Below are 14,118 nucleotides of genomic sequence, written 5' to 3'. Positions count from 1 at the left end.
GTTTTGTGACACTAGTTCCACAGGAAGATGCCAGGCTCCCACAGAGCCCATCTTCTATGATTGCCCTGCCTCTCAGGCGTCAGGAGCAGCCAGAGCAGATGCTAGGAAGCATAGCTAAAACAGTCACTCCTTAAAAGACACATAATCATACATATATCATACCACACACACACACACACACACACACATAATCATATATATATCATACCACACACACGCATAATCATACATATATCATACCACACACACATGCATAATCATACATATATCATACCACACACACACAAACACACACACACACACACACACACACACGCACGAACGCACGCACAAGGTGCAATCTATAACTCCAGTTACAATGTTAACTGCCAACAATCCTCACAATAGATTTCATCAAACTTTTAACTAAAAGTGATCAAGGGAGACACTAAGTCCCATTTTGTTATCCTGGTACTTCACTGTCTGCCCATCTGGGCTGTGTCCCTGACAGATCACCACCCCACTCTTGCACATCACAATGCTACTCTTAGAATTCTAGTAACATGAACTGCAAAACTTGCATACCGTTGCGTTTCTCTAGTGCCAGCAATTTCTTCTGTCATTGTCGAGTATCACATTTCAGACTGCAAAGATCTTCAGGAGGTCTAGCAGGTCTTTAGAACTAGCTGCAGACGTGGGTCTGGCTCTTGGGGCCTCCACTGAGACTCCCCCTTATTTAATGGTGTCTCCATTAAGCCTTAAGTAGACTATCTGAGTCTCACTGGCATACGAACACCTTCCTGGAAACCTCGAAGCCTCCCAAGGTCTCCTGGACTATGTAGGGAAGAGAGACCAGGCACATCCCCACCTTCTGCTGTCAGATCAACATCATTCTTTATTGGCTGCCAAATGCTCTGAAGAAAGAAAGTGTTATGGGAAATTCTGGTAATAGTATTTTGGAAGACTGATTCTCAGACACCAGTTCAACCAAGAATGTATATGAAATGTCTGTGTCCTTATTTCAATGCTGAGGTGTCAGATTGGTTTGACATTGATTTATGGATGTGAAAAATGCTGTCATTCTGGAACCCAAGAGGAAGCAAGGATGAATTAAAGGCTAATCTGCGGTGACACAGTGAGTTTGAGGCCAGCCTTGACTCTGTTGGAAGATCTGTGACAGTAGGATGGGAGGATATTAAACTGTTACAAACCTCTTTGTAGTCATCACTTGAAGAAGGGAGAAAGATAAAAGCCAGTGCCTATTAAGTACTTACTAGTGTCAGACATTTTACTAAATCATTCATACACACACAATTTTATGAATCCGTCAGCCACTCACTGGCCAAGAGCAGAGAAGGAAAGGAACTTGTCCTCTGAAGAGCCACAGCCTTGCTGCTGGCCTCCCAGAAACAGCGACAGCTGCAGAATCCCAAATCCCTTTCAACTCTGCTTCTGAATCCATCCTCTGTAAAAGAAAGTGCTCTAATTAACAGAACTTTTGAACACACCTGTGGGCCATGGGGTGACATTTCAGTTCCTGTGCACGGAGTGCAATGGTCAGATCTGGTTGACTGGTCTGCTGTAGTTCAGACATTTGCCTTTTTCCTTTCTCGTCCTCCTTCCCTTTCTCCCGAGGAAGGAAGCAGCAGTTGCCCTTTTTCTTCTACCTGTGGTTTTTAGTAGAACTCCTCTTCTTCCCAGAACACCCTCCATTCTTTGTCTCCTTCTGCATCTCCATCTTCTCCCTTCTTTCCTTTTGTTATTAGGACCCAGGGCATAGCTAGTGGTTCAGAACTCTTGAGTGAGACAGAGTGACACAGACAGCTGCTTATCAGAGGTGTGGCCTTAAAAGCTCTCTCTGCCTCTCCCTTTGCCTCTCAGTGGATGGGGATGATGTTAGCACTCTTTTCATATGATTGCTACAAGAAAGACATGCAAAAATGCTCCAGAGATTGTACACAGAGAGTGATCACAAATCTTCTTCATTGTCATTATTACAAGTATTTCTCTCTGTTCTAGAAACACAAAGACAGTCTGACTCTCTGTTTGTTTCTGCCAAGAGTAGCTTGGTCTCTACCAGCACTTGACCCCATTTCTTTGATGGTTCCTTTAGACGCTGTAATAGGTGCTTCTGTCCCTGAGCTCCAGCACCTTTTTCTGCCTGTCCTGTGCACAGGATCAGTGTTCTGCTTCAGATGTTCACAATGTGAGGCTCCACTTCCCTCCTTAGGAACCTGCCTCAATGCATGTGAACAGTTGGTAATAGTAAGAGCAGACAGTTGGTTGCCATGGGAGCTGACAGTCAGTAACTGTGGGAGCAGAGAATTGGTAACTGTGAGAACAAACTGTGAGTCAGTAACCATGAGATCAGTCAGTAATGCTGGGAACAGTCAGGAACCATGGGAGCCGACAGTCAGTAACCACAGAGCAGACAGTAGGTAGCAATGGGAGTTAGTAGATAAGACAAATCTCCCACCTTCTTGCCCTCCAGAAACTTAATCCAGGTCATACTCTATGGTGCTTCCAAAGATCCTAGCTAGGCTGGGAGGCTGAGGCAAAAGGGCTTGAATCTAAAGGTTAGAGACATCATAAGGAACTTAATTAGGTTCCTTTTCTTAAAATAACAAAAGTTAAAAGATTCTAGTAGGACTGAGCCTTAAGTGCCATTAGTAGTAAAAATACTCACTGCTACGCCTTTCCCTTCTCACCAGCTCCCATCTTTCTACTTCTGGGATCCTTTTCTATATAAATTACTCGTAACACGGTCTTTTTTCCCAAAGTCCCCTTTAAGGCCACCCAGACTTGTCATCCCTGGCATGTAATTCTGACACTTCTATCAACCTCATCAAATAGTGATTTGAGGCTATGTTTCATCTTATAAAAGATACCAATAATCTCCAAAAGCCTCAATCACCTGACTCATTAGCCCTCTAGAATGCTGTGGTTCATCTTCCCCACTCTTATCAGGGAAGTTGCCAGGGCTGGGCTAGCAAGAATCCCTCTTTGAATGAGAGAGGTTAGAATGATGTGTCAGAGATGGGCTTCTCTGGAGAAGACTTGGTGGTTGCTGATGTCAGTCGTGAGACTCGGTGTCTTTGGTCCCAAGGCCATGCACTTCAAGATTCCCCAATGTTTCTCAAAAACAAAACTTGAGAGGCAGATGGAGTAGTCATAGGTGAATCACTGTGACCACAGTGGAGAGCTGGAATGCTGGTAGGAAGAGACCCCTTCCTCACTTGGGCGGGGCTGGGGAAAGGTTGCAGTGGTCACATGGAAGCAGCACATGGCTGCCTCTGTCTGTTCATGCTTTCAGTTAGCCATCCAGATGCCAGGAGCCAGCCTGGAGGGTCTGTTTCTTCAGGAAGATGAGCCGCTATAAAGACCACATGCACGAGGGGTCTTTTCAGGGGGAGGGAAGGGATTAGAGGACCAGATATCGCAAGAGTATCAACCTCAGGAGGGCCTTCAGGAAGAGCTTTGGAACATTATATAAGTTGCTTTCAGTAAGGTTCTGTCTGTATGGTTAGATCTATAATACCTGACCTACTTTCTTCATGGAGACATTGTAAGCATTAGAAGAAAGAACAGAAACAAAATTGTTGTATAAACTACATTTAACATAAAGATGTAATGTCCTACTCATATAAATAATGAGAAGCATCTCTCACTTAGGTCACACTCCCTTTCCAGAATTTGGTACACGACTGTTTCCAGTGATTTGGTGTTGGTTATTACTTATATCTTGAAGGTGGGACCTGTGATAGCCTGTGATAACTGCTATAAGTGTCCCCTGATGGCCTATGCCTTCCATTTTCATATGAACACCCGTGCTTTCCTTTCTCTAGGAAGGCTGAAGTCTCAATGGCTGTGGGCGATACTCGAATTCTGTCCAGAGCTGTTCTTTCAGCCATAGATAAAGACTCGCCCAGGGAGAAGATTCACTATGTATTTGAAAGACTTCCCCAAAACGGACAACTTCAACTTAAGGTAAGTGGCCCTTTAAAACAAGTATTTAATTAATTATTATCCTTTTCATGTACGCGTGCCCGTGTGAGATTATATGTGCCACATGTGTGCAGATGCCCATGAAGTTTAGATCCTGTGGAGCTGGAATTGTAGGTGCTTATGAGCTACCTGATGTGGGGGCTGGTAACCAAACCCCGGTCCTGTGCAAGACCAGTTTGTGTTCTCAATCACTGAGCAATTGATCTAGGCCTAGACCTACTGGGGACTAGGGGTGGATGACCCACCCAAAAGCCCTTTAACCTTCATTCCCGGAAGCAGGGTAAATTTTATCAACACACACGTTTGTACCATTGACTTTGTTCTAAAATATGCATAGTTTTCACTCAAAGGTAAGAATATTTACTTTTCCTGTTTAGAAAACTTTTAAATCTGTTGCCACTTCTTCTTTTCCTCCCTCCCCCATGCCTCCCCTCCTTCTTTTCCTTCTATTCTCTCACTCCTTAACGTCTGTGTCTTCCTCTCCGATTCCTCTACCCCTCCTTTTGCCTCTCTCATTTTTTCTGCCATACTCTAAACCATTCTTGGGAGCATGGCAGCATTTAAAATCTGCACCTATTAGTGTCTTCGTTAGGAAGCCTCTTTCCAGCCTCATGGGAATGTGTGAGTGGACAAAATCTTGAATCAAAAGCTACACTAGGAAGTCCTCCTACCCCACTCAGCAATGGCTGTCCTATCTTAGTAACTGCTGTATTAGAATCTGGCAAAAACAAAAAACAAAACAAAACAACAAAACAACAAACAAACAAACAAAAACCAACCTGGTGTGACAGTAAATCTACACACCTGGATTTGTAAGTGTTCCCAAACTTAACCTTTTAATAGAAAGCAAAAATCATGGAACTGTGAGAATACATGAAGGGTTAAGTGACTCCCACTCTGGTGCTAACTGTTCCAGGAGCTTGCTCAAGTCCTCTTGATTCCTCTTAGTCCTGTGAGAGCAAATGTCTAGTCTATTCAGATTGCAGGCACGATGCTTAATAGCTAGTCCAACACGAATCATGGATCAGCCACATGAGAAGGTCGGCTAACCCATGGGTCCAAAACCTTTATCTGAATGGTGGCTAGAGACTAGCCACAATGTCTAGCCAGCCGCGGGGTGATTACCTGAATGCGTGAGTCTTAATCTAAACACAGGCTAGGCTTAGAATCGAAAAGCAGAGGGGATTCATCCTGTGGGGAGCAGCTTGGTTGTCACAGAGTGTGGGTACCACAGAGAGTCAGAGAGAAGAGCAATCGCTGATTTAAATTGAGGTACAGCTGTGTCCTGATTTCATTTCAAAGTGTAATGAAGCAGAAACACAGTGAGAGTGTACACGTTTGGGTGGCTTGGGGCCTGACTTGCTTTGGATATGAGAGGATCCAGATGGGTCCAGGGTCCCAGCAGGCTGCGCACCATCTTCTCACATCTCCCTAGGGCTCACTGAGGCTGACTAACTGAGGCTAGGGACTGGGCCTCTGGGTCCCCTAGCCTCTTACAGCTTCTTATTTTCTTGTTAGCTCCCCTTCATTTTTGTTTGTTTATTTTGTTTATTTTTTTTTTCATTTTGAGTTTCTCTTTTTTTCTTCTTTCTGGCATCAGATGATTCTGTGAAGTCAAACTCAAATTTGGGAACGCAGATGAAGAATTAGAAGCAAGAGGGCAAATGATGCCTTCCCCTATATTTTATTTCTAGGAGAATATTATCCAGAGGAAAAGTTAAATAGGACCCCAGGCTACCTAGTTTTAAAAGAGTCTGAAAATCTCTATTCGAAAATAGACCTCATTTTTTAAAAAGTAGCTTAACTACTGTACTATAAATAGCTTTATACAATGGACCTGTAGTATAACATAGGTCTGCAAATGTCAGGTGGGCAAAATAATAAAGAAGAAGAAATCCCACCAAGTAGAGGAGCTCAGGAGAAGGGAGGCTTGCGTGTGAGCAGGGCTAAGACTCTCTGGGAACTGAGGTGGATGACCCAGAGAAGAGAGAGCAGAGATGACTTTTAGGTGTCTTAGTCTGTTGACCAGACAGGCAAACTGACGTGTACTGTGCATGGTGAGTCACTGGAAATGACATTTTCCTTCAGTTGGGTGGAATGACTTCTGCGAGCTATTCTTAAGAAAAGCTATGCTTGGGACTGAAGAGAATTAAAGTGGGGTTATTAATACAATGTAGGTTTGGTATTCTATTCCCTAGTACTTCCCCAGTTCTTAGCCACTCTGCCAGCATAAAAGCCTCTTCTAACAAAAATGTTGCAATTTCTGCCCCAAACACATGTTTACTTATGGTTGACTTGGGCTTTGAAGATCCAGATGGAAAATGTGGATGGTTTATACTTTCTACTTACCATGTGTTTGCATGTGTGCCTATGGGTATGTGTGTGTGTGTATGTGTGTGTGGATATGCATGTGTATGTGTAGGGGGGGTGATGGGAATCTGAAAGCTTTCTTTAGTTTTTAGTAAGGATAGATAGTGGCTGGGGGGAGATGTCAGTGTATTCTGACTTTGTTTTACCCAGTAAGCTTGGATACACAAGCCATGTTGAAGAAAAGGTATTTTATTAGATACACAAAATTTAAAAATAAAGTAAAATTTGAAAAGTGAATTTTGAAAGAAACACACACTTCATTTATAAGCAGCCCATCTCAGCAATTGATTGCCCACCTGCTCTTGTTAATTGGGTTATTCAATCAACCAGGATTACTGAGGATGAATACCTCGGAAATACCAAGGCTGTTGACCGACTTTGTCAAAAGTCCTCTGGTTGAAGCTGTTTCTCATCCAAGGTCTTTAATTATTTTAATATATTTTGTTGAAAGGAAAAAATATGAGGTCCCATGGCAAAAATTAGTATAGATTTCCCCCCAAGTGTTCCTATCAGAGGTTTTCAGAATGTGGGAAGCATATCCGTTAGCTGAGCTGGGGAAGTCAGGGTGCCTGCCTAACTGTGACACCTTTCAGATAGGGAGGGACTGGGTCCCTCTCTCTGCTGGCATGCAGTGCACCCAGGAGGATGTGGACCTGAACTTGCTAAGATACACGAATGCTGGTAAGACGGATTCCCAGGATGGGGACAGCTTCACCTTCTACCTCTGGGATGAGGACAACAGGTCACCTGCATTTGACTGTCACATCATTATTGAAGACACGGGAAAAGGTAAAAGTGTGTTTGTCCATGCTTAGAGAGACCAGTAGTTGTCAGTAGAAATGAGCTAGTGTAAATACACACATTTGTGTGCTATGGGCCAAGAAAATGTCCTGACTTCCATAGGGATCAGGCACACACATGGTTCTCTCTCTCTCTCTCTCTCTCTCTCTCTCTCTCTCTTACACACACACACACACACACACACACACACACACACACACACACACACATACACTTATGCAAAACACAAACATACTCAAAATAAAAGGACAAAAACAAAGAAATAAAAGGAAAATATAAGTTCTTGATACTTTATTGCCACTATTCTATAATTTATGATGTAACTTACACCAGGATGTTAAGAATCATATCTTGTTCACAATCCCAGGGTCCAAACATTTTCAGATCAAGTCGTCTTTGTCCTTGATACATGCTTTGTTGACTAAATGCTTCCTTGTTCAGCCTTGTTTGCCAGGATGCTCAAGATTAAATTCTGTGATTTACATGCAATTTTTAAAAAACAACTTTATTTTATGTGTGTGCAATAATTATGATTGTCCTGAATTAATTTTTCTTCATATGAGTTATTCTTATTTGGGGAGAGTGCTTATATTATATTTCATTTATTTATTTTCCAGTTATAAAATGTATCTATGACTAAGGACGGTCAGACAGATGAGGTAGATGACACTGAGTATATTTATTCTTCTCTAAAAATATGACTTGTTGGTTGGATTTTGACAACATGACATCAGGGAAGATGGGGTCTTCATTATGAAATTGTTTCCATCCAATTGGACTGTAGACACTTCTGGGGGCATTTTCTCGATTAATGATTGATGTGGGCGGGCCCACTCTCCTGTGGGTGGTACAACCTGGTCCTAGTTCCTGGAACCTTTATCCCCTGGTTCTGGGATGTAGAAGAAAGCAGGCTGAGCATGCCATGAGAGCAAGCAAGTAAGCAATGTCCCTCCATGGTGTCTGCTTCAGTTCCTGCCTCCAGTGCCTACCTTGGGTTCCCTTGGTGATGGAGTGTGTAACTTGTAAGCTGAAACCCTTTCCTTACTCACATTGGTTTGGGCCAGTGTTTTTATTACCACAGCAGAAACTTAAGTAGGATACTCATGTGTACACAAGGTGTCCAGGCAAATGGAATACACTAGCATTTTGGCACATGGCAGGTGACATGTTAGCGCAGGCTATCTTCTCACTGCCTTCGCTTTACAGAATGGGAGAAGCCATGCCACAGGCACCTGGGAGTTTCTCTTGCTTTATTTTTATGGTGTTTTATCACTGCACAACATTGTGTCTTGCTTTTCTGTTGTTTTAATTTATGTTCCTTAACAGGACATTTATCAATTGCTTATTATATTTCTCATGACTTCACAAGTATAACTGTTTAAGAGATCTACATTTTTTTTAATGTAAATTCTTTTTGTGTGGTATGGGTTTTGTTTGCATGCATGTCTGTGTACTACTGTGTGCCTGGTGTCTGTGGAGACCAGAGGGTGTCAGATACTCTGGAACTGGAGTTCCAGTTGGTTTTGAGCTGTTGAGAACTAAATCTAGGTCCTCTAAAAAGAGCAGCCAGTGCTCTTAACTGTTGGGATATCTCCCCAGCCCAACTTATTTCAAAGAGAGCCATACGGAGTAGCTAGTGTACCATCTCCTCTCTTTGGAATATGAGCTTAGCTCTGTCTAGGACATATTACATACAACCTTTCACCTTCCAGCTGTGATGTGATATGCTGTGGTTACCATAATGGCACAGAGGATGCCTTTAGGAGACATTCAGGATGCGCAGGTCTGTAGTTTATCCATACTCAGCCTTCCCAGTGCTGGAGAGGAACAGCAAGACAGGAGCTGGGTGTTCCTCCTCCCCCTAGAGGTGGCTGTGCTCCCGGTAAGAGAGCCCCCCCCCCTGCAACATTTCATTTCCCCTGCCTTCTTTGTTCCTCTTACTGCCTCTGTGTGTTTATTGTGGTTACCTCAGAGCATCTGCAGCTTAGATTTTCATTTGAATTTAGAATGGTCTTTGATTCTTGCATTTCAATTGGAGGAAAAAAAAAAAAAAGCACAGTATGCCTCAAATACCAGTTTGGTCATTTGAAACAAAATTCCGTAATTTTGCCACGCCTGGCAACCAAGGATCCCTCCAGATTTTGGTTGGACAGAAGATACAGTGATTAAGAGCGCTTGCTGCTTTTACAGAGGACTGCATTTGGAACCTAGGACCCATACGATGACTTAGAGCCATCTGTAACTCAAGTTCCATGCACACATGCAAGCACACGTACTCATGCACATGCGCATCCATGTAAAACACTCATATAACAAACAAACAAACAAGATGTCTCCAGACATTGGCAAATATCCTGAAAGACAGAGAAAGGGTTTGGGTGGGGATGGGAGTAAGGGGGGTGTTGTGTGCTGTATGAGTTTATGAGTATAGTGGTGTGTGTGTGTGTGTGTGTGTGTGTGTGTGTGTCTGTGTGTGGGGATTGGTATGGTGTATGTATGAGTGTGTGTGTGTCATGTCATGTGGTGTGTGTGTGCACTAGTGGCTCTTGTTAAAAACACTCATGTAAAATTGCACCATCTCAGGCCAACAAGATATTTAACTGGGTAAGGGAACTTGTCACCAAGCCTGACGACTTGATTTCAATCCACCAAACCCATATGGTGGAAGCAGAGAACCAATTCCGGCAGATCAAATTGTCCTGACCTACACGCGCGCGCACACACAATAAATAAATAAATAAGTGACACCATCTTGATGTTTCCGTTTCACTTTTGTTTTCTTAAGAGATTTGTCTGAGTTACTTTTCTATTGCTGTGAAGAGATACCGTGACCGAGACAGTAGTGGGACCTTCAGTTTCACAGGGTTAGTGGGGAACCTGGCAGTAGACAAGCAGGCATGGCTCCAGAGCAGTAGCTGAGAACTTAACCGCCACAAGCAGGTAGCAGAAAGCTAACGGGAAATGTCCTGTATTTTTGAAACCTCAGGGCCCACCCCCAGTGGCACATCCCCTTCAACAGGCCACACCTCTGAATCCTTCCTAATCACTTTCACCAACTAGGGACCCAGTGTTCACACATATGAGCATATCGAGCCATTCATATTCCCCAAAGAGTCTTACTGGCTTTTATGTTTCTAATCTATTTTCACAAATTTTATCTTTGTTGTTAGATATTCGCCCATCTAGCGTTGATTGTTAAAGAGGGGGTGGTACAGCACAGTGGTTATGGGTTGTGCCTTGTGAGTGACTTACAGCCAGTTCTGTCTCCAGCTTTCATTAAGAGATAGCCTCTAGCAGTAAGTAGGTCCTCCACACCCCAAGCTCTGTATCTGTAGTCTCGGGGTTGGGATAAAGCTCCTCCCCGCAGAAGACCCCCCCCCATTCCTGTGCCTGACACGAAGCGGCCTCTGTTCATTTTTATTATTTACTTATTTTGTGGTAATGAGAGTTGAGCTTTGGTCCTTGTGAATGCTAGGCAAGCACTTTATAACTGAGCTATATCTCCAACTCAAAGCTTTATATTTTAGAGATGATCATTTTTAATGGATCTCTGGTAAATGAAACTGGAGTATTGCGCCTGGTTTGTGAAATGTCACCAGCCTATCTGCTAATCCCTTTATCTTGCTAACTCATAACCCATCTATGTATTTCTTTTAACACTATAGAATAGGCATATTCTAAAATGAGTCCTTGCTTCTCCTGTGAAGTATCTATTCAGTCCTTGTGACTTGTTCTTTCCTTGTTAGTTAGGCCTTGCTGGGCAATGGTGACACACCCGTTTAATCCCAGCACTTGGGAGGCAGAGGCAGGCAGATCTCCAAGTTTGAGGCCAACCTGCTCTACAGAGCAAGTTCTAGGACAGCCAGGGCTACACAGAGAAATCCTGTCTCCAAAACAAAGGCCTTCCCACAGCAGGTTAGTTTTGAGTACAGTTTGACCTCTGTCTTTAATATTTACTTTGGACATTGTATTAGTTACAGTGCCCGTTCCTGCAATTGAATACTTAATAACAGGACACTCGGGGGGGGGGGGGGGGAAGGGCTTATCTTGGCTTTTATCGCTAAAGGGCCAGCCAGTTCATAGGGTGGGTCAGGAAGAAGGAAAAGGAAGCTGGTGCTCAGCTTGCTTTCTCAGTTCATTTGTTCTGGCCCCGCCCACTAATGGCACTGTCTGTATTCAGGGAGAGTCCTTAGCAGTTAAAGTTCCTGGAAACACTGTAATAGACACAGCCAAAGTCGTGTTTTCTCGATGACTCTAAATCCAAACAAGTTGATAATGAACATTCACCATCACAGAGATTTTTTTAATTTAAAAAATTTTGCCAATGTCATACATGAATATTGTATTTGCACATTTCCACCCTTACCTCTTCTCTCCAACTCCTCCCATTTCTTCAGTGGACCTCCTACCCCTCTCAAATTATTGGCTACTTCTTCTTCTATTACTATTGCTGCATACACACACACACACACACACACACACACACACACACACACACACCCTGCTGAATCCATTTAGTGGCGCTCGTACATATGTGCGTTTAGGGCTGACCCCTCGGGGTTGGATAACTTATCAGTGTCTCATTCCTGGAGAACACTCATTCTGCCTCTTTCAGCAGCCATTGATTGTCTACAGTTCCCCTTCCAAGGGTTGATGGAGCCTTGTGAGATTTCCCCCATATACACTGGCATGTCTCCTGGTACTGTCATTTCACAAGTCCTGTTTAGAAAACCATATTGCTAAGTTTTCATGTGTGCTTCCCTCGTATATGGAAGACACCGTCTCAGCAGACACCCCAGTCTTTCTGGCCCCTGCCCCTCTTCTACGACGTTCCCTGTTCGCTGAGCAATGTGAGGTTGCAAGGTTAATGTATCAGTTGGGATTGGGGGCCCCCAAGGTCATCTGTTCTCTGCATTTTGACCAGTTGTGGATTTCTGTAATGGTTCTATCTCCTGCAAAAATAAGCGTCTTTGATAGAGGGCGAGAGATTTTATAGCTGAGTGGGAACTATGGATTGCTTTCTTCCCATGGCAGCTCACGTGGTGCCTTCAATACTTGGAGAATACTGAAGTTTCCAGATCAGAACCTGCTCACTTTCTCCAAGTCCTGTGTCTGAAGCCTGTGGTATCTTCAACAATATGGGCACTGAGGTTTTTTGTTTTTTTGCTTTTCATTGGATATTTTCTTTATTTACATTTCAAATGTCTTCCCCTTTCCAGGTCTCCTCTTCAGAAACGCCCTATCCCATCACCCCTCCTCCTGCCTCTATGAGGGTGCTCCCCCACTCCTACCTCCCACCTACCCACTCCTATCCTCCCACCCTGCATTACACTGGGGCATCGAACACTCTTGATTTATATTTTTAAATTGATTTATTATGTTAATACGTATAGTTGATATATTAATATGTATTAATAATATTATTGATTTATATATTAAATTGATTTATATTTTAAATATAAATCTTAACAAAAATTTCCTTGACACACAGGTGATATTGTCATTCATGCAAAACCACTCGTGGTGGCCAAAGGTGACAGAGGTCTCTTGACGACTGCCACCCTTCTGGCTGTGGACGGATCAGACAAGCCCGAGGAACTGCTCTACCTCATCACCTCCCCACCACAGCATGGCCAAGTGGAGTACGTCCACTCTCCTGGAGTCCCCATTGCCAGCTTCAGCCAAATGGACATAGCAGGACAGACAGTGTGCTACACACACAGGAGCAGGACAGCCGTCCCCAGTGACAGCTTCAGGTGAGCCCAAGACATTTTTCGGCACCCCTTCCATAAATCAATGCTTAGGAAGAGAAAAGGAGTAAGCTTGGTGTGCCCCACTGCATCAGCCACTCACTATGTGTTTCTGACATGAGACATTGCTTACGGATACACAGAACAGTGTAATCTTTCAGAGGAAGGAACGTGAAGTCCTTTCCCAGCTCTCCTGAAGCTGTGTTTTCTTCTGTTTCCCAACAGTAGGAAAGGCGAAAACACACTATTAAAATGGCAGAGGCGAGGCCAACAATCACGAAAGTGGTTAAAAGCTAAGTGTCATACGTAGATGACAGTGTGTTCAAGCCCTTCTCTGAAAGGAACACAAAGAACCGAGAAGACCCTGGCTCCAGAAAGACAGAAATGTAATTTCCCTTCTCTGAGTGCATTTTTCTATCTGAGGCAAAGGCACATATTAGCATAATAAATTTGGCATGAGCAGACACTGCCTTTTGACACAACATGTTCCTATAACTATATCATAAATCACGTTGTCACAAAGTGGATCATATTTCCCCATAGAACCCGTGTTATAATTGGGGACTGTGCACCTGCTCAAGGATTCGGTATCAAATAAATCACGGGGATGAATAACGAGCCGGGGTGAAAAGGCAAAGATACAACACTGATGCAAATCTGCATCCATTTAAAATGTGGAGACTTGTTACTAGTCTCCCAAAATAGGAGAAATTCTGAGGGCTCTAATGACAGTGGAGGCTAGCTAAGCATGCAGTTCTTCATAAAATCAGAGACCCAGGCCAGGGGCAAGAATCAGCCAATCTTGGATTAGCCATTGGGTATTGATCCAGCCTTTACTTTTACGAGTTGGAGAGCGTCAGTTTGTCTGCCATAGACAGAGGACTCTTGATTCCCGGTAAGATGTTTACCACATCCTTTTAACTTCTGGAGTGCCCTGTTAAATAACATAAGCATAGCAGACGCCTATATTATCCAGTGGGCTTCCGTGAATGTCTTCTCTGTATAATTCGCCTATTTAAATTCCTGCTGCGATGAGCAGTCTGTCAGTAAGGATGATACTCCTTGCCGTTTGCGATTTTAAAGGGATTTCTGAGGAATGGTTCTGATTAAGTCTAGTATTAAACAACAACAACAACAACAACAACAACAACAAAATACAGACCTATATGAACAAATATTTCCCCTCTCTCTTGTATGTGTGCTCATGTGGGGG

General features: G+C 43.4%; 1 protein-coding gene across 2 annotated transcripts in view; it reads left to right on the top strand.

Annotated features, from left to right (window-relative positions):
- The window catches only part of Frem1 (FRAS1 related extracellular matrix 1), a 158,632-nt gene that overhangs the window by 96,951 nt on the left and 47,563 nt on the right, over positions 1 to 14,118 (top strand). The window contains exons 22-24 of one of the 2 annotated variants that reach the window (XM_021200078.2): positions 3,825 to 3,966; positions 6,948 to 7,143; positions 12,647 to 12,911. In XM_021200078.2, coding sequence (XP_021055737.1) covers positions 3,825 to 3,966; positions 6,948 to 7,143; positions 12,647 to 12,911 — 603 coding nt within the window. Of the gene's footprint in view, positions 1 to 3,824; positions 3,967 to 6,947; positions 7,144 to 12,646; positions 12,912 to 14,118 lie in introns of those variants that run through there. The other variant, XM_029540066.1, reaches the window with a different exon arrangement.

The sequence above is a fragment of the Mus pahari genome, chromosome 6, assembly GCF_900095145.1.
Source record: "Mus pahari chromosome 6, PAHARI_EIJ_v1.1, whole genome shotgun sequence".
Classification (NCBI taxonomy): domain Eukaryota; kingdom Metazoa; phylum Chordata; class Mammalia; order Rodentia; family Muridae; genus Mus; species Mus pahari.
Note: the sequence above shows the minus strand (reverse complement) of the source record. Positions and strands in the feature narration are given on the sequence as shown.